Here is a 20,067-nt window from a genome sequence, read left to right as displayed (position 1 = left end):
AACAAGGAGAAATTGACCATTTCCCCTCCTTCCCCCCACCAATTCCTGAGGAGTCCAGACCCAATCTCCTTGGATCTTAAACAAGGAAAAATTAATCAGGTTCTTAAAAAGAGAGTTTTTAATTAAAGAAAGAAAGAAAGGTAAAAATTATCTCTGTAAAATCAGGATGGAGAATGTTTTACAGGGTACTCAGATTCATATAGCCCAGATGAAATCCCCTCTAGCCTTAGGTTCAAAGTTACAGCAAACAGAGGTAAAATCCTTCCAGCGAGAAGAAATATTTACAAGTTGAGAAAACAAACATGAGACTAACACACCTTGCCTGGCTGATTACTTACAAGTTTAAAACATGAGAGACTGATTTAGAAAGATTTGGAGAGCCTGGATGTACGTCTGGTCCCTCTTAGTCCCAAGAGCGAACAACGAACAAAACAAAGAGCACAAACAAAGACTTCCCTCCACCAAGATTTGAAAGTATCTTGTCCCCCTATTGGTCCTCTGGTCAGTGTCAGCCAGGTTTACTGAGCTTCTTAACCCTTTACAGGTAAAAGAGACATTAACCCTTAACTATCTGTTTATGACAAGCTGTGATGGGATCAGATGGCCCTGAGTGACATTAGGTGAATCACAGATCTCACGAGAGGCACTGATGTTTGAATGCAGAAAACTCAAATGCTGTGGGTTTGAGTTGTGACCTTGAAATGGAGTGGTTAACTTACATGTCTTTTTCAACTATGTCGTCTCTCTTGTCTGTAGGGAGATGACTGAGTACGAGCTCATGCACTAACGTGGTATCCCAGTGTTTTCTGTTTTCATGTTGTTGAGCCCCAGAATGTGTGGAATTAGTGTAAGAAAACACACATCAAGCCAAACAATGTTATCTAGAGGAAAAGAATTAAGCTCAGATTGATGCCAGCTTTAGCAGAAATAAGATGAGCTCATCAGCATATGTATACGTTTACTTTAGAGACTTTTATGTGCCTTTCCACATCTGTCAGTTCAGTCACAGAACCAAACACAAAATACAGCATGCAGAAGCATTAACTGGATTTGTAACACTGCTTAGTAGACCGTAATTCCATAAAGCAATGCATGGATTACGTGGAGACATAAATATAGTATTTTCCTCCATGACAGTTATATCTTGCTCCCGTTATGTCAAAGGAAACCTGACTCGTTTTCCTCAGAAGACCAGCACTTTGAAATTTCAAAAGATAAAAAGCTGTTCAAAGCAGAAATAAACTGATATATTTATGAACTTAATTTGTCATCTTTTAAAGCTTCCAGAAGGAGCATGGGGGGTGCAGTTTTCCAGTTTGAAGCACCATGTGTGGGCAAACACCCAGGGACAAGATTGATTTATCTAAAATAGAAGATGAAGCTGCAAAATGTTGTGGCATGTGTCACACATGTCATGTGTACTGTATATGACATGTCAGGGTGGGAGTAAATGACACTCACAAAAATGGTAATCAAGTGAGAACAACACTTTGAAATTGTCAGGCAATAGTTCTTTGCTCTCAAAATCACTTATTTGGCAGTTCTGATGATGTAATGTTTCCATCTTACATTTCATTGGCTGAGTATGTTGTTACGCAATAACCTTTTTGGGGAGCTTTGGTGAGGAGAGCACCAGCTGAACTCGTCCCTCCCATTTTAGACATGTCCTGGCTCTCCTGACTACTTGTCAAGATTGGTGTGTCTCCACCCAACCACCAGGCTGTTTTGTTTGTAGAATGACACCAGCAACATGCCATGTTGTTACAAGTACAACCTAAGTTATTAGGTATAGCTTAAAGGGCCATGAATGGCTTGTCATGTCATCATGCTAGAGTACATTATATTTAGGTGTTCAAAAAATGAAGCCAGTTCTTTTCATATTTTTATCAGTCTGTATTGTTGAAATGTGGTGTCTAATACATGAAAAGCTCACTGTGCCCATTATAAATCTTCCAAATATAATTGAAAACAGTTACAGTAGTTCAAAGACTGCATAGTTCAGCTATTGCTCTTCTCTGGAACTGTGTGTGCTGGGACTATGTAAAAATAAAATCAAAAGTAACCTATAGGCTACAATGTCTTCCCGGTTTTTTAAGTGAGATATTTAATGTACATAATATACTAACTTATGTTCCCATGAAAGGGAATAGTAGTTTCCCAAAGGAGAATCTTTTATACCTATGCATACAATAAATACATTCTGTGTTCTCACTCTTAGAATATCAGACTATTTTGGGCAATGTTACACAACTCCACTTGGAAATCACAAGCTTAGACTTTCTAAATTTGACTTAATAGCTTTTGCAGCTTTGATCACATATTGTACTACGTTTGCAAAAACTTTATTTTTATTGCATTATAAATGACTGATTTTGTGGCACAATGGAAATCTGCGCACACCTCCTCTTTCCCCTCCCTACCCCCCAAAAAAATAGTTTACATTTTTGCTTGGGAAGAATTTGTGTCTGTGTATGTGATCGGGGAAGACTGAGGGTAGGAAGGTGTTTGTTGTCTTTAAGTTAAAATGAAATTTCATCTTTCACTTCTACAGCCACTAATTTGATTTAAGTTAAATCACACTTAGAGTACCCTGAAGGCCTCACTGTGTTCTGTGAAGAAAGTTAATTGCCTCAGATTTCATGTGCAAAAGTCACCTACTGGTTCCACATATGTTTTGGGGGCTTGATTCTGCAAGCCCACCACATGTTGAACTCCAGCTGAAGTTGACAGAAATTCCACCTAGGGTTTGATCATGCAGACCTTTCATATCTCTTCACTTTTTTCTGTCTCTTTCAAACATGAAGAGAAGTATGTATTGTACTGCTGTTTTTTGGGGGTTGTTTTTTTTCGATTTTATGGATGCTTTGTTAGCATGTATTGCTCCATTGCTTTTCAGAACCAGTTGGTATCAACGTTTTATAATTTCAAAATCAAAAACAAGCTTGTGTTTAAAAAAGGTAGGGAGAAGGAGAAAATAGTTGGGGTTACAGTTCTTTTCAAATGGAATTCAGCTAATAATGCCTATTTTCAAAAGACAAATCATCACTATATTAGTAGAACTTATATGAATGATTTAGAATTGGTATCTTGAAGTGGCCATGTGATTATCCTCTAGCTAAAAATGAATTCAGGGGAGAGGAAGCAAAAAATAGAAGTACTCTCAGTAAGAAAACTGAGATAATAGGTAAGCTCAGCTGGTTACAAGTAAACCCGTAAGTGGGAAGGAGAGTAAAGAAAGGCAAATAATTAAAAAACTAACAGAAAATAACTCTAAAATGTGAACAATGTTTCCAGGAAAGTGAAGTCATTTTTAATCTTTTTGTCTTTAGGTTTCTTGTTGACATTGAACATTGTGTACAAAAAGTAAACTATATATGAATACTACTAATGACTATATAGCATTAGAGTGAGATATATGATGTGTATGTGCATTGTCATAGAGTGACTGTCCCCTGTAAATAAAGTAGATCCAGTGCCCCAAGCCAGAGCCAGCCCAGCATCCCTCGCTCTCCTGCTACCCTGCTGGCTGTGCGGCCTGCTCTCGCCGCGATGGCCTTCATCTTCGCCGCCTTCTGCTAAATGGTGGTGCTGCTGCTCACCGCTGCCCTCATCTTCTTCTCCATCTGGCATATTATAGTATTTGATGAGCTGCAGGCTGATTACAAGAATCCCATAGGTCACTGTAATACACTCAGTCCTCTTGTATTTCCAGAGTACCTCATCTATGCATTCTTCTGTGTTATGTTTCTCTGTGCAGCAGAGTGGCTTACACTGGTTCTCAATATGCCAGTGCTCCTAATTAGCCAATTAGAGCAGTACCTGGGGGCTATAAAGGATCAGGGGGAGTCCTGGTGAGAGTCAGAAAAGATCAGGAGACTGGAAGAGCTCTCTGGAGAAGCCCGCAGAAAGCTCTCTGTGAGCTCTCTCTGGCAGAGAGAGGAATTGGCTAGGACACTATATGTTTGGTTCCTGGAAGAGGGTTGAAGGCAGGGCATTACCAAGAGGGATTTGCTGGCTGGTATCCCTGAGCCAGGATCAGAGGGCTGGACAGGGCTGAAGGTAGGAGGAACAATGGAAAAAAGAAGTTACCTGATGTTTCTAATCTGAAGAGCTGGAGCCAAGGCCAGGAGAGAGTTGAAGGCAGGGGAGTAGTGGAGGAGCTTACTCACTGACATCTCTACGCCCAGAGAGCTGGATCCAGAAGAGCCATGAGAGGATCAGAGGAAGTGACAGATGCACCCCTGGCAAGGATGATTTTCCAGCAGAGAGACTGGGGGTTCCCACTGGGAAGAGCAGGTTTTCATTCCTTTTGGAAGGCCTGGGTGGCTGTCCTGGTACAAGGACCAGAGGAGGACCAACAGTCTAGGCATGGTCGAAGGCACCGGTGCATGATATGATACGTCGAGCCTCATAGGAAGAGACATCAGGGGATCTTAATGACCATTTGCACTGGACTGGGAAATGAACTACATGTTTGGGACTCTTATTATGGACTGCTTTCAACTATGTTCTGCTAATAACCATATTGCTGAATGAGAAGATAAGCCTGCGTGGAATTACTTGTGGCTCTGAGAAGGGAAACTGTCTAGATCATGCCATGACCTGCATCAGGGAGGCACTCCAAAAAAGGATGCCCTATGACGTGCATGTAAATATATACCTCTGTTTGATAGAGGGATGATGGCATGTTTTGGATTAAGTAGCACAACAACAGTCCCAAATTCCCTTACCACTCAGCCCTTCTCAAAATAACAGATGGGAAATTTCAGAAACTCATGGTTGAGTATTTCATTCTGATTTTCAAATAATTTCATATTTGTGCTTTTAAAACCCTGTTCCCATATATGTGAAAAGGGAGAATGGACTAATCTAGTTTTAAAAATCTCCTGTTGGAGATGCTCAAAATGGTGCTAACCTTAAGCCAATATGCAAATCAAGAGGCTCAAGACTGTTGACTTTCAAGGTGCCTGTGTCTGCTAGCAAGAGAGGGATTCTATGGGCTTATGCAAAGCCCACTGAAGTCAATAGACTCCCATTGACTTCACTGAACCTTTGATCAAATCCTGGATCTGCATCCTGGATAATGCCAAAAGTTTGTTGCATTAGTCATCACAAATTTATTTTAAATTAGTCTTGTGCAAATCTATTATGAGAGTCGTCCGTATTCCCTTGTATATTTATCTTTTAAGATCCGAATATTCTGGTGCCATATTCATGCTCTTCTTTTTCTATTTTGTTTTTCAGTGTCCAAAATATTTAAACTTCTTTTCCTCAGAGTTTTCGTATAGCTTTCCTGTCCTCCTTTTAAAGAGTGTAGGTTTCTAAACTGGGTAGGTTATATTATGAATATGCCTCATGATCCAGACTATGCTGGCTCAGGCAGTGTTTTGTCAACTACAATAAAAGTTAAGATGCAGGATCTGAGCATTCATGGGATGGAAAGGTTATAATTTATTTAAAGGAAGCTATGTCCTGCATAAACTAATTCCTGTTTGGTTTCCAGTACAAGAACACAGCCTGGCTTCTGGGTGACATAGCTGACTTACTGTAGCTGTGGTAAAGGCTGCAGCATATCACCAGCAGATGTCTTTGAGACAACTGGAAAGTAGTAGGAGTGCAAGGAATGATACTGATGATGAGGAATCATCAGTACAACTCCAAATGTTAATTTAACTCCTAGTTTTTAAAGCTTTTCCTCTTGTGGTTACTTTTCTCTTCTTTTTTCTTTAGGGCACTGGAGGAGGAGATAATGGTTTGGAGTTACTTGATGAACAGTTAACCAAAGCAGTAAGACTCTCCATAATATTTGTAATAATACTCTGTGAGGTGCTTTCAGTTAACTTGGTATCAGTGAAAATGAAAATTGTGGCTTCTAGAAATATTATGCTCACATTAGTCTAATGAGGGCATAAGGGAATTGCGTTGTCTCCGTAGCACTAGGCAATCCAATCAAATTAATGTACTACAATTAGGAAGTATCGTCGATTAAAATCTTGCACTTCCTTCACAGTTGCAAAAAGAGTAACACTCGCAAATTATTTTAGCTGGTAAATGGCATTCAGAGCATCATTAACAATAACTATAAAACATGCATCTTTGTGGATGTTGTTGAAAATGGACAATTGCCATGCCCTGGTGTTTTGGTTTGCCACGAGATGCTCTAATATGTGCCTTAAAATGGGAAATATAGCTAACACTGCTCTAAGTGTACCTCCTCTGATTAGTAGACCTCTTGTTTTTAGTAGTACAACCAACTGTATGCTGTAAACAGGGTTTTGTGTCCTAAATACCAATTCTTGGAGCTTGATTTCACTCAGTGATAAGCACAGGAATGAATTAAACATGAATGTAGCCTGCCTCCATCAAATTTCAGTCAATGTAGTTGCATGGATAAAAGCCAAGAGGAGAATGAGGCTCTTTCTTCTATGATTGCATAAGCTCACTAAAAATGCAGAAAACCAGAGCATATTTACAATCCATGTTTTGTGTTCCTTTTTAAAAAAAAAATCAATAATTCATATTTAGAAATCACTGCTTTGATCTAAGTAGCAGCAGCAGAAGGCAAACCAGCTGTACCTGGCTGTCCAATCTCTTCAAACGAAAGGGCCTTGTGTTAGATTCAGATATTTTTGTGGTACTTTTTTAGTCATTAATGTATCATGGTCTAGTGCAGAGGTGGGTAAACTAGGGCCTCCTGTCTCCTGCCTGGCCCCTGAGCGCCTGCCCTGGGAGGCTATCCCCCGGCCCCTCCGCCGCTGTTCCCCCTCCCTTGCAGCCTTAGCACACTGTGCCACTGGCACAATGCTCTGGACAGCTGGGCAGTGCAACTACAGAGCCTGGCCTGACGTTGTGCTCTGTGCTGTCCGGTGGCGTGGCTGGCTCCAGCCGGGTGGTGCGGCTGCCTGTCCTGGTGCTCTGGGCGTTGCAGCTGTAGCGCCACCAGCTACCGGTGCTCTAGGCAGTGTGGTAAGGGGGCAGGGAGCAGGGGGAGTTGGATAGAGGGCAGGGGAGTTCAGGGTGGTGGTTAGAAGGCAGGGATGTGGATAGGGTTCGGGGCGGTCAAAGGGCAGGGAACGGGGGGGGTTGGGTGGGGAGGAAGTCAGGAAGGAGAGGGGGGTTGGATGAGGCAGCAGGGGGCAGTCAGGGGCAGGGGTTCTGGAGGCGGTCAGGGAGAGGGGGTGGTTGGATGGGGCAGGGGTTTTGAGGGAGAGAAGCAGGGGGGGATATGGGGCAGGGGCCAGGCCAGGCCGGGGCAGGCCTCCCCTAAACAACCCTCTATACAATTTCTGAAACCCAATGCGGCCCTCAGGCCAAAAAGTTTGCCCACCCCTGCTATAATGTATTACATCCCAGAGTGCCTTGCTTTGCAGATGCAGGGATCAATTTGCCATCCTCTGTTGAAATGCATCCACCTCTGAGATGGAATGCCGCAGTTGTTCCCCACTAGCAACAAACAGCCACTTTAGAAGAGAAACTCAAGGAGTGGCTTTAGAAGGGAAGATGAACAAGAACTTATCCAGTTGAAACAAAGGAGAGAATTATCAGAGGGGTAGCCATGTTAGTCTGTATCCACAAAAACAACGAGGAGTCCGGTGACATCTCAAAGACAAACAGGTTTATTTGTTTTCATAAATCTGATTTATAAATCTGTTAGTCTTAAAGGAGAGAATGTAGTTTGGTACAAGATAATTACAGGAGATAAGATTTGGGCCAGGGCAGTGAAGCAAGCTATGCTTGTGAAAAGTGCCATGGCATCACTAGTATTTAAAATATTCTCTGCCCAAGAGAAAATCCTGGAGTGTGTGTAATTGGAATATTGTGTAATGTATCTTTGGCTGCTAAAATCTCTGATGTCTGGAAGTAATTGTGGCCTCTGGAGTCCTGAATCCAAGATATCCAGCTGTAATGAGATCATTTTTCGCTATTCAGAACTACTACCTAAAATAAGTCAAATTTTAAATTTACTTTTCATGAGTTTCTGTTTTTCACCAAATATCGGCTTGTTAATTGACCACTGCTGTTCATGGTCTTCTGCTTACACTATAAAGGTTACACTTTGTGTCAATCACATTATCATTGTAATCTTTGGAAGAAAAGTCATTAAATGCTGCAGGCTGATTTAGTGGGTAAAAAATAGTCTTTCCCTACTGGGCTCTTGGTTTGAGCTCAGATTATATTCTTAAGAAAAATAAGGTTAAAGGCAAGGGATGTATTTCTTCTTTTAGGAGGGGGATATATACACAGCACTATTTTTCTTACTTATTCCTGACATTTCGTCTATTATTCCTAACGTCTCCTTAGAGGATAAAAAAAGCAATTGCTTGTCAGTTTCATAAGAAAAATGATTAGCTTTTGGCACAATGCCAAGAATAATTAAGGAACACGGGGTAAACCCTTACATAAAAGCAACAGCATTGTCCCTATAAAAAAAGATCGCAAAAATATAGACGTTTCCCTTTTTTGAAAAAATTATTTAATCAATATTAACACGCATGAACTTTTCATACAAATATTATCAAAATGAACCCATCTTTGTTATCTTTAAAACCCCCATTTGTTTTTGGTCAGTCTCATCATTAACTTTGTATTTATTTTGTTGAAATTCCCAAAATAGTAACCACACATTGTATAACGTTTTTGATTGAGATGGGAGGAGTCTCTCTATTTGATAACACTCCATGTCATAAAACAAGTAATACATTATTCATCGCAGTCTTGGAGAGTTGGTGCTCCTGAACTGAAACCAATTTAACTCTGAGGTGCTATGGAGGATAATCACTTATTTATTTGTTAAAAAACCAACAATATGCTCGGTGCTGAACATGACAAGGATTAAGACGGTGTCAGCGTTGGAAATGGACAAACTAAAAGATAATTTCTCTGCCAGGCATTCTGTGTTGCTGGCCATCTGACCCCTGCTTCTGAGGGGAAGAGAGTTTCTACTGAGCCAAATTATCATGCTCCTTGTAATACCATGGGCCAAGTTCTGCATTCAGCGCTGCTCCCCTTATAATCGATTGAAGCAGTTTGTGCATATCCAAAGGTGAAGCGTGGCCTTGTGTTTGGATAAGCTACTTTCTGACTAGTTGTAGTGTATATGTATGTGCGTGCACACAGATCCACACACACAATGTGTTCCCCAAGCCAATTCTAAATCAATCATAGTAAAAGGAGCCAGCTCTCACCCCATAGTATCAACATCAACAGTATGAGACAAGAATGTCTCCTTCTGCATTCATCATTTGATACAAGAGAAACAGTGTCATTTTAATTGATCACTGTTGCAGGATTCCTGTCTTCTGCTGGGCAAATAAACATCCCTGCTTTACCATAGCATTAATCAAGCAGCAGGAAACCATTATCCTGTGACAATGTTCTGATGCATCAACATTATGTCTTAATTACTTGTGAAGAAAGTTACCTCTTTGAGCTGACAGGATTGCATAGATTTTGTTCTGTCAGTTCACAAAGTTTTTTTTAGTGTTCTCTCCTGAACGGGAGAGAGAAATGACAGAAAGTAGAGATGGAGAAGAACTGTTAGGTGTCTTTTCCTGTCCTCTTGCTGTGTCCAGTATTTATTATTGTGTGGTAGCACCTAGGAGCTTCAGCCGTGAACCAGGACCCCGTTGTCATAGTTGCTGTCTCCGAACAGAACAAAAAGATGGTCCTGCCCCTAAGAGCTGCCTAGATGCTTTGTCTCTTATCTCAAGTGAATTTTTGTTTGCGCTTCCCAGGTTAGAGACAGTTGCACAGTCCAATAGATTTCTCTGTCAGGAAGCGTTTCCTGATATTCAGTGTATATTTTCCTGCTCTTAGTTTCTTTAGGAGGAAGGGGCCAGCAAGAAAACTCTACTGTACAATGGGCCACATTCTGCCTGTTGTATTCCTGTGCCCACATTCTGCCTGTTGTATTCCTGTGCCCACCTGTGTATTCATTCGAGGTGAGAATTTGGCCAACTGCAAATAAGTGTAATGTATTGTGGGATACTGAAGAATGAATGTGTCAGTTTACATATCCCTCCCTCGCAATCTTTGCTGGATGCCCTCTGAATCAATTCAGTCTAAATAAGTTTTAGTTTGACATAGTATCAGTATAACCTGCTGTGAATCTTATACTCATCTGCTGTTGAAAACACTTTGGTACTGATATCGCTCTGGTTTCAATTTATGCAACTCCATTGAAGTCAGTGGAACTACCCCACTTTACAGTTGCTGGGGATCTGGCTCAGCAAATTTGTGTCCAGGATGCTCACTTGCTTTCTGCTTATGGTGAATGGTGAATGGATAAACTCTGCTGAAAGGCTAGACCAATAGCACATGTTGCCATGTCTCATTGTTTATTTGTAGAAGTGATCTTCTAATTAGAAACACAGCCATTGACCTAGCAATGTGATGAGAGGCATTTTAATAAATACAAGTATTGATCCCAGGGAACCATGTGACATTTCCACTGCCCAGTGCTGCTTAGAAAGCAACAGCTGTCTGATATACAGCCTGATCTGAACACTTCAGTTTTACCACTGAATCCTTTTTTGAAAATGACTTATGAACGCAGCTGTTATCTGTGCTATTGTCTCAGAGCCAGCATCAGATGGCATTTCCAGGGCACTTTACCATCTCCACTGCATTCCTGAGTCATTCTGGGGAGGATAGGGAAGGAGAGCAGTATTGCTCCTTAGTGAGCCCGCTACATGACTCATGCCTCTCACTTTTCCATTCCAGGCCAGATCAAGTAAACATGGCTGTGCTCATAGACTCATAGACTCTAGGACTGGAAGGGACCTCGAAAGGTCATCGAGTCCAGTCCCCTGCCCTCACGGCAGGACCAAATACTGTCTAGACCATCCCTAATAGACATTTATCTAACCTACTCTTAAATATCTCCAGAGATGGAGATTCCACAACTTCCCTAGGCAATCTATTCCAGTGTTTAACTACCCTGACAGTTAGGAACTTTTTCCTAATGTCCAACCTAAATCTCCCTTGCTGCAGTTTAAGCCCATTGCTTCTTGTTCTATCATTGGAGGCTAAGGTGAACAAGTTTTCTCCCTCCTCCTGATGACACCCTTTTAGATACCTGAAAACTGCTATCATGTCCCCTCTCAGTCTTCTCTTTTCCAAACTAAACAAACCCAATTCCTTCAGCCTTCCTTCATAGGTCATGTTCTCAAGACCTTTAATCATTCTTGTTGCTCTTCTCTGGACCCTCTCCAATTTCTCCACATCTTTCTTGAAATGCGGTGCCCAGAACTGGACACAATACTCCAGTTGAGGCCTAACCAGTGCAGAGTAAAGCGGAAGAATGACTTCTCGTGTCTTGTTTACAACACACCTGTTAAGGCATCCCAGAATCACGTTTCCTTTTTTTGCAACAGTATCACACTGTTGACTCATATTAAGCTTGTGGTCTACTATGACCCCTAGATCTCTTTCTGCCATACTCCTTCCTAGACAGTCTCTTCCCATTCTGTATGTGTGAAACTGATTGTTCCTTCCTAAGTGGAGCACTTTGCATTTATCTTTATTGAACTTCATCCTGTTTACCTCAGACCATTTCTCCAATTTGTCCAGATCATTTTGAATTTTGACCCTGTCCTCCAAAGCAGTTGCAATCCCTCCCAGTTTGGTATCGTCCGCAAACTTAATAAGCTTACTTTCTATGCCAACATCTAAATCATTGATGAAGATATTGAACAGAGCCGGTCCCAAAACAGGCCCCTGCGGAGCCCCACTTGTTATACCTTTCCAGCAGGATTGGGAGCCATTAATAACTACTCTCTGAGTACGGTTATCCAGCCAGTTATGCACCCACCTTGTAGTAGCCCCATCTAAATTGTACTTTCCTAGTTTATCTATAAAAATATCATGCGAGACCGTATCAAATGCCTTACTAAAGTCTAGGTATATCATATCCACCGCTTCTCCCTTATCCACAAGGCTCATTATCCTATCAAAGAATGCTATCAGATTAGTTTGACACGATTTGTTCTTTACAAATCCATGCTGGCTATTCCCTATCACCTTACCACCTTCCAAGTGTTTGCAGATGATTTCTTTAGGTACCTGCTCCATTATCTTCCCTGGCACAGAAGTTAAACTAACTGGTCTGTAGTTTCCTGGGTTGTTTTTATTTCCCTTTTTATAGATGGGCACTATATTTGCCTCCTTCCAGTCTTCTGGAATCTCCCCCGTCTCCCATGATTTCCCAAAGATAATAGCTAGAGGCTCAGATACCTCCTCTATTAACTCCTTGAGTATTCTAGGATGCATTTCATCAGGCCCTGGTGACTTGCAGGCATCTATCTTTTCTAAGTGATTTTTTACTTGCTCTTTTTTTATTTTATCTTCTAAACCTACCCTCTTCCCGTAAGCATTCACTATATTAGACATTCCTTCAGACTTCTCAGTGAAGACCGAAACAAAGAAGTCATTAAGCATCTCTGCCATTTCCAAGTCTCCCGTTACTGTTTCCCCCTCCTCACTGAGCAGTGGGCCTACCTTGTCCTTGGTCTTCCTCTTGCTTCTAATGTATTGATAAAAAGTCTTCTTGTTTCCCTTTATTCCCATAGCTAGTTTGAGCTCATTTTGTGCCTTTGCCTTTCTAATCTTGCCTCTGCATTCCTGTGTTATTTGCCTATATTCGTCCTTTGTAATCTGACCTAGTTTCCATTTTTTATATGACGCCTTTTTATTTTGTAGGTCACGCAAGATCTCGTGGTTAAGCCAAGGTGGTCTTTTGCCACATTTTCTATCTTTCCTAACCATCGAAATAGCTTGCTTTTGGGCCCTTAATAGCGTCCCTTTGAAAAAACTGCCAACTCTCCTCAGTTGTTTTTCCCCTCAGTCTTGATTCCCATGGGACCTTACCTATCAGCTCTCTGAGCTTACCAAAATCTGCCTTCCTGAAATCCATTGTCTCTATTTTGCTGTACTCCCTTCTACACTTCCTTAGAATTGCAAACTCTATGATTTCATGATCACTTTCACCCAAGCTTCCTTCTACTTCCAAATTCTCAACAAGTTCCTCCCTATTTGTTAAAATCAAGTCTAGAACAGCTTCCCCCCTAGTAGCTTTTTCAACTTTCTGAAATAAAAAGTTGTCTGCAATGCAGTCCAGGAACTTATTGGATAGTCTGTGCCCCGCGGTGTTATTTTCCCAACATATATCTGGATAGTTGAAGTCCCCCATCACCACCAAGTCTTGGGCTTTGGATGTTTTTGTTAGTTGTTTGAAAAAAGCCTCATCCACCTCTTCCACCTGATTAAGTGGCCTGTAGTAGACTCCCAGCATGACATCACTTGTGTTTTTTACCCCTTTTAGCCTAACCCAGAGACTCTCAACACTTCCATCTCCTATGTCCATCTCCACCTCAGTCCAAGTGTGTACATTTTTAATATATAAGGCAACACCTCCTCCCTTTTTCCCCTGTCTATCCTTCCTGAGCAAACTATACCCATCCACACCAACATTCCAGTCGTGTGTATTATCCCACCAAGTTTCAGTAATGCCAACAATGTCATAGTTGTATTTATTTATTAGCACTTCCAGTTCTTCCTGCTTTTTACCCATACTTCTTGCATTTGTATATAGGCATCTAAGATACTGGTTTGATCTTGCCTCCCAGCTTTGCCCTGACCCTCCTTTCTCTCTGCCATTATAGCCCATGCTCCCTCCTGTTTCCAACCCATCTCCCAGGTCTTGTTCCCCACTTACCTGTGGGGTTTGCTTACCTGTCCCCGTCGAACCTAATTTAAAGCCCTCCTTACTAGGTTAGCCAGTCTGTGCGCAAATAAGGCCTTTCCCGTCCTCGAAAGGTGAACGCCATCTGTGCCTAGCAGTCCTTCCTCGAATAGCATCCCGTGGTCGAGGAAGCCAAAGCCCTCCTGGCGACACCATCCTCGCAGCCAGGCATTCACCTCCACGATGCATCTGTCTCTGCCCGGGCCCCTACCTTCGACAGGAAGAATCGAAGAGAATACCACCTGCGCTCCAAACTCCTTAACCCATACTCCCAGAGCCCTATAGTCACTCTTGATCTGCTGTGTCGCACCTCACAGTATCATTTGTGCCCACATGGATGAGTAGCATGGGGTAGTAGTCAGAAGGCCGGATAATCCTCAACAATGCCGCTGTAACATCTCGGATACGGGCCCCTGGCAGGCAGCATACCTCCCGGGATGAACGGTCAGGGCGACAAATGGGTGTCTCCGTCCCCCTCAGCAGAGAGTCTCCAACCACCACTACCCTGCGTTTCTTATTATCAGTGGTGGCAGCAGACCTCCCAGCCTTAGGGGTACGAGGCTTCGCCTCCCTAACTGTTGGGGGTGATTCCTTCTCTCCTGTATCAAGAAGAGCATAACGGTTATCTATTACCACAGCAGGAGGGTCCGCAGCAGGGGTGGAGCACTGCCTCCTGCCAGAAGTAACCAGCTGCCAGTGTCCACCCTGAGCCATCTCCTCCTCCACTGGTGTGTCAGATACACCCTGAGCCATCTCCTCCTCCACTGGTGTGTCAGTAGTTCTGTGAACTGGGACAGCTACGTTAGCTATCTCCACATGGATACTGTCCAGGAATTGCTCATGCATACGGATGTTCCTCAGCCTAGCCATCACCTCCTGTAGCTTTCCTTCCTGCTGCCTGAGAGATTTCACCAGTAGGCACCTTTCACATTGGATGCCACCCCCAGCCTGGATATCAGTAAGTGGAAATTGCAAGTTACAGTCTTTGCAAGCCCACACCAGAATCTGGGTAAAAGCATCCGTGCTTTGGTGCTCTGTCTGGCTACAGGGGCAGGTGGAGAAGACAGAAGCAGTGCTGCCACAGGTGTTGCGGGTCCTCCTCACCATCGTAAGCCTCCCTCTGTCAAACTCTCAAATTCTCGTCTGCAGCTCCCTGTCCGTTCTGCTCTGCTTTAAACAGAAAGGTTTTGGATGTGGCTTGGTTTATAGGTTCAGGGGACCAATGGGTCACAGATGAGACCGACAAGGGACCCCCACTCCCTTCCTACTCCCCTTCCAAACTCCCTTGCGAAACTCCCTGTTAGCAGCTCCTGGTCGCTAAGCTCCCTGGTCGCTTGTGCGCAGCTTTATAAAGCCCTGGCCTGAGTGAATGCTCCGCCCACTGGTTAAGGCTCAGCCAATTACCAGAGGCTTCTAGCTTTCAAACCTTCCTTGGTAGCTCCGCCTCCAACTGCCAGCTACAGCACACGGTCCTTCAAACAAACAAACCACCACAACAACCCAACAGACTGACAAACACAAGCTCAGCACACAGCAAGTAACCCCCAAACACAAACACACACACTGCAGACAGTCACTTACCCCACAGATGCTGTATGTGCTCCTCCTTCATCTGAAGAGACAAGATAGGTTGTACTGGTGCACCAACTTGCCAATCTTTTTTTTTTACCCAGACAAGCCACTTCTAAGTAATGACATATTTAAAGGCCAAATTTAAAAAACAAAAACAAAAAAACCACCACCACCCTCCAACCCAATGGAGACAAAACAATTTAATGGAAATTCATATTAAAAATATTCCGTGCTGGAACTTGTTTTTATTGCATGGTGGGGTTTTTCTCTAACCTGGAGAAGTCTTGCTTGATCGCTTTAACAGCCCCTGTTGTCGTTCGCATTGATTCCAGTGGCACATGCTGGGGAGGCCCAGACCCCGGCTGTGCTGTTGACCTTTATCACTGAGATACCTGTGGACTGCAATGGAGGATTATTCCTTATATGTCTAGCAGGACTTTGCAGACTCCTTCCCTGGAAGTATTTTTATTCTCTCTCCTCCTATCGTCTTGCACACTCTTTCCTTCTCCCTTTTCCCTTTCCAAGTCTCCCACCACCACCACCACTTCCTCACATCCATTCTGCTACTGCTTTCTTCTTTAGCTCCTCCGTGGTACCCTGGAGGGCACTGTAGCACTGTTGGCTGCTTCTTGAAAGCAGTCGCTTGCTGCTGTTGGGTGTTAGTGTGAGGTTCTGTGCCAGCTCATCAGCGCTGAAGTTTTGCTCTCCCCTTACTCGTGCACTTACACACTTTGTGTGCTTATGTACACATATAAGGCCATATTCATCCCTGGCATACCAAGCCTGAGTGGCTTCAATGGAGTTACCCCAGTGATGAATTTAGGCCACTCTGTCTACACTAATGGAACTGCTCTCTGCAAATCAAGCTCCTGCATGGCTTTCTCATTCTATAGAGTTGTGGTTTGTAGTATTCCCTTCCCTTATCTAGCTATGGTCTGCAGTCAGAGCACAGCTGGCTGGCCCTGCTGTTGAAAAGCACAGTGACCGTATCTTTTGAAATTTCTACACTCGTAGCAGTTTTTAAATGTCTGTTTATGTTTGTGTGTGTGCATGCCACAGGAACATGCGTTAGCCTTAAATGATACTCCAGGGGTATTTCCTGCATAACAAATGGAATAAGTATTGTAGTAAGTCAAAAAAATAATCACCAAGATGACTCCTTGCCTGCTGCATCTCTCTGCACGGCATTCCTGGACCTTTTTTTGTAGCTGGTTCCATTATTTCTTACGGTGCAGGACTAGGGTGTCTGTACATGGAACGTGAATCCATGTGTCTGTTTGGTGCTGCTTCAAAAGTCTTGTTCTGTAAGTTTTATGGCATCAGAAGGGATATACTATTTCAATTTGCAAATCGCTTCTTAATCCAAAACTCATTCTGGAAGGCACAGCAATTTTACAGGTATTTCATGTGCTTTATTAAAGCTGCCATTTTAGAATTAATCTTCAGTGCTATATTTTGAAAAGGATGTATCTGTAGCCTTTATAATATTGGTATGTTTGGGTTGGTATTACCCATTACCAATAATTGGTATTTGTATCTTAAACCCGTGACCTTTGTGAAGGGCTTGGTCTCCTGAATGAATAATATTGGAATTAGCAGGATGACAATCATGCTTAGGAATATCATTAGATTTGGAGACTCCAGATATACACAAAGAACTGTGACCATGCATCATACACTCACAAGTTATCAAATGTTCTTTTATTAGCAATGTTGTTAAGCAGATGAAGAATGCCGCAACTAGTGAAACATACACAGTGATGGAAATAAACCATAAGATATCCAGCATCCATGCTCATCGCTTGGGAAACCATATAGATGAATAAGATGATCATCAGGTGGCCGTGGCCATCCTGTTGGGTGTCTGCTCATGTGCTTCCCTCTCTAACACACTCAGGCTGGGCAGCACATTTTATCCTGTGTTACTCTTATGCCCACTAAGCTTCTGCATTTGCATAAAAATATCAGTCGCTTTTCCTTATTTATGCTTCTACACCATGCTAATCTACGGGTGCCCCATTTCTCATAGTTGATCCCCTTAGTTCCCCTTATTTTCATTAACATATACATTGAGTTACTATGGTAACATGAGGTTATTAAGGAATTCCCCTAAATGTTACTGTCAGCCATCATGCAATATTAACAGATACATTCGGGCATATTTTCTAGAACACGAACAATTAACACATCTTTTACTGTAAGCTTTCATCTTTACTGGCACAGGGTTATCCCTTGGTCATTTAGTCATGTCAGCCTGTTTCGGGCTTAAGGCATTCTGTGGCCAAACTATCTCAGTTACAGGCCTAAAGCCTGTGGGCCTTAATTTGCAGCCTTACATTACTTATCCTTACCTACCAGCTTAAGCCTATTAACTACACATTGATTTATATGTAAACTAACTGCAAGAATAGGTAGATACACAAATTAATAGTAAAATCAATCACATAACTATATAATCACATCATTTGATTACCTACAAACTCCTGCTTTGGAAACTCCTAGTTGGGAATATGCAAATGAGGGCATAATGAGGATGCAGGACTTGATTCTGTTGTTCTGAGAGTTGAGGGCACTCAGCACATGGCAGGAAGTGCTCAGCACTTCACAGGATTGGAATCCTATTGAGGAGTGGCATGACAGTCAATAGTGTGTGGACTTTGCAAAGTTAGGTTCACACGTTCAGAAATCAGCATGCACTTGAGAAGTGCATACATGCCTAGGCATATGCCTGTGCAAACCTCCTAATCAGGCACAAGCACCAGTCATTGGATGTGCTGAAAACTGCATGCCCACTCTTGCACAAGTATATTTTGAAAATTTGGCCCATTATGCTCAATACTGTTCAACTGATTTGTGCACGTAGGAAGCATGGCAAGTCACAGAAAAAGCTAAAATGCACAATTAGGATGCTAGAGATACATTAATGCAGTAGTCCCCAACCTTTTTCATCTGGTGGGCGCCAGACAACGAGCCACGGAGGGCCATGGTGGCGGACGAGCATCTGTCGAAATGCCACTGACAAATTGCATCATCCAGAGGCGTCGCCGCTGAAATTCAGCGGCATTTCGGTGGATGTTCGTCCACCAGCCAGTACGCGGGTGCACTTAGACATCCCGGTAGATGTGATGGCACCGCGTTGGGGACCCCTGCATTAGTGTGTGTTCAGAAACGTGTGGACTGTTTTCAGTCACACAAGGTATTTCATTTGTATGTGTGACAATAAATTGAAATTTCCCTGTGCTGAATTCAGTAGCTGAGTATGTATTCTGTAAACTCTGAAAATCCATACACCTCTACCCCGATATAACACGAATTCGGATATAACGCGGTAAAGTAGTGCTCTGGGGGGGGGCGGGGCCGCGCACTCCAGCAGATCAAAACAAGTTTGATATAATGTGGTATGATTTTTTGTCTCCCAAGGACAGCGTTATATCGAGGTAGAGGTGTACTATAGAATTCTGTCAACTCTGAAAATACATACTACAAATTCTAAAGATAAATCCTTTTATTCTTGTCAAGTAAATGCATATGGGTCAAATTCTGCATCTTTGAGGCTAGTATGGTTGGGAGAGGGTGTCAGTTGGTTTGAATTTGGCCCTCTATTTTTATTCTTTATTATTCTTGATAGGAGTTTCAGGCCTAATTCTTGACCCAAAGTGCTGGGAAAGCGGCCCCAGAATGCTGCTTAATGTAATGCAGTCAGGTTTCTGAATTGCAAATTCAGTGAGAGTGGTCCTGAATTTTGAGATGTTGCATGCATCGCAAACAGAAGAACTGAAGGGAAAGGAGTACAGAGAGAGAGAGAGAGAGAGAGAGAATTTTTTCCCAAAGCAATGAATTATTTGGACTTTCAAAAGTATATTGTTGAATTAAACCCTTGCTAATTTTCTGCTAAACAAACATTGCTTTAATTACTTTCCCTTTAGGCTACGTATAGTCAAGAAACCTTATGCATGTTGTTCATATGTGCAATGCAAAATATGTGTTGGAAAACTGGGGTGATGTCATGGTTCCTCACCACACAGGTTCAATGAACTTTTGCTAAACAAACTCGCTGCAGAGCCCACGTGTTGCATGGCGATAGAGAGGTAAAAGCATGCGGATGCAATTTTCTGCAAAAGAATGAACATGAACACAAACCCTGAGTTGAACAAAAATATAGGCAGGAAAAGATTTTATCTTCAAATCAGTGAATTTGAAATTATACAGTAGGAGTCTGCCCTGACTGATATCCAGTGCATCCCTGTTGGAGTCAGAGGGGATACATGTCAGGCCAGAACTGGGCCAACTAGTTTTTGCTACCCAATAAAATACTTTTTATTTTTATTTTTAAAAAGTGCTGCTAAAAATGCAGGAAAATGTGAGCAACTAAGGATTTTGGTTCACCTCTCTCCCACACCAGTTAGATGCCAGTGGAGCTGCTCCTAATTTATTTACACGAGTGTAAGTGAGAGGAGAATCAGGTCAAGAACTGAGAGAGCTCCTTCCAACAAATTAACACTTTGCCAAGGACCAGAAATCTACCTGAAGAGGGAGCCAGGGGTACCCCCATCTCAGGGCTAAATTTGGTGTTTTAAAATACTGTTTCATGTAGCAGATTTACTCATAACTAATTATTTTTGTTAAATTCCCCCACTGGTGAGTGTGGATCTGTGGGTTTGGATTTCCTGGTTATCTGGGATACCCAATCAAGATAGCTGCAATTTAAATAAGGTAGCTATGAGGCGCTTTACTTTTCCAGTGTTGTACACAAA

At 42.5% G+C, this 20,067-nt stretch overlaps 1 protein-coding gene across 4 annotated transcripts in view; it reads left to right on the top strand.

Annotated features, from left to right (window-relative positions):
- The window catches only part of ADAMTSL1 (ADAMTS like 1), a 703,248-nt gene that overhangs the window by 391,233 nt on the left and 291,948 nt on the right, over positions 1-20,067 (top strand). For 3 of the 4 annotated variants that reach the window (XR_007773161.1, XR_007773160.1, XM_050944097.1), the window contains exon 3: positions 5,731-5,787. The exons of the other annotated variant lie outside the window; for it this stretch is intronic. Coding sequence is in view for 1 of the 3 variants with exons in the window: in XM_050944097.1 (XP_050800054.1) it covers positions 5,731-5,787 (57 nt within the window). In the remaining 2 variants the exon portion in view is untranslated. The remainder of the gene's footprint in view (positions 1-5,730; positions 5,788-20,067) is intronic. 4 annotated transcript variants of the gene reach the window in all.

Source organism: Gopherus flavomarginatus, chromosome 3, assembly GCF_025201925.1.
Source record: "Gopherus flavomarginatus isolate rGopFla2 chromosome 3, rGopFla2.mat.asm, whole genome shotgun sequence".
NCBI classification, from domain to species: domain Eukaryota; kingdom Metazoa; phylum Chordata; order Testudines; family Testudinidae; genus Gopherus; species Gopherus flavomarginatus.
This window is presented reverse-complemented; position numbering and strand designations above follow the sequence as displayed.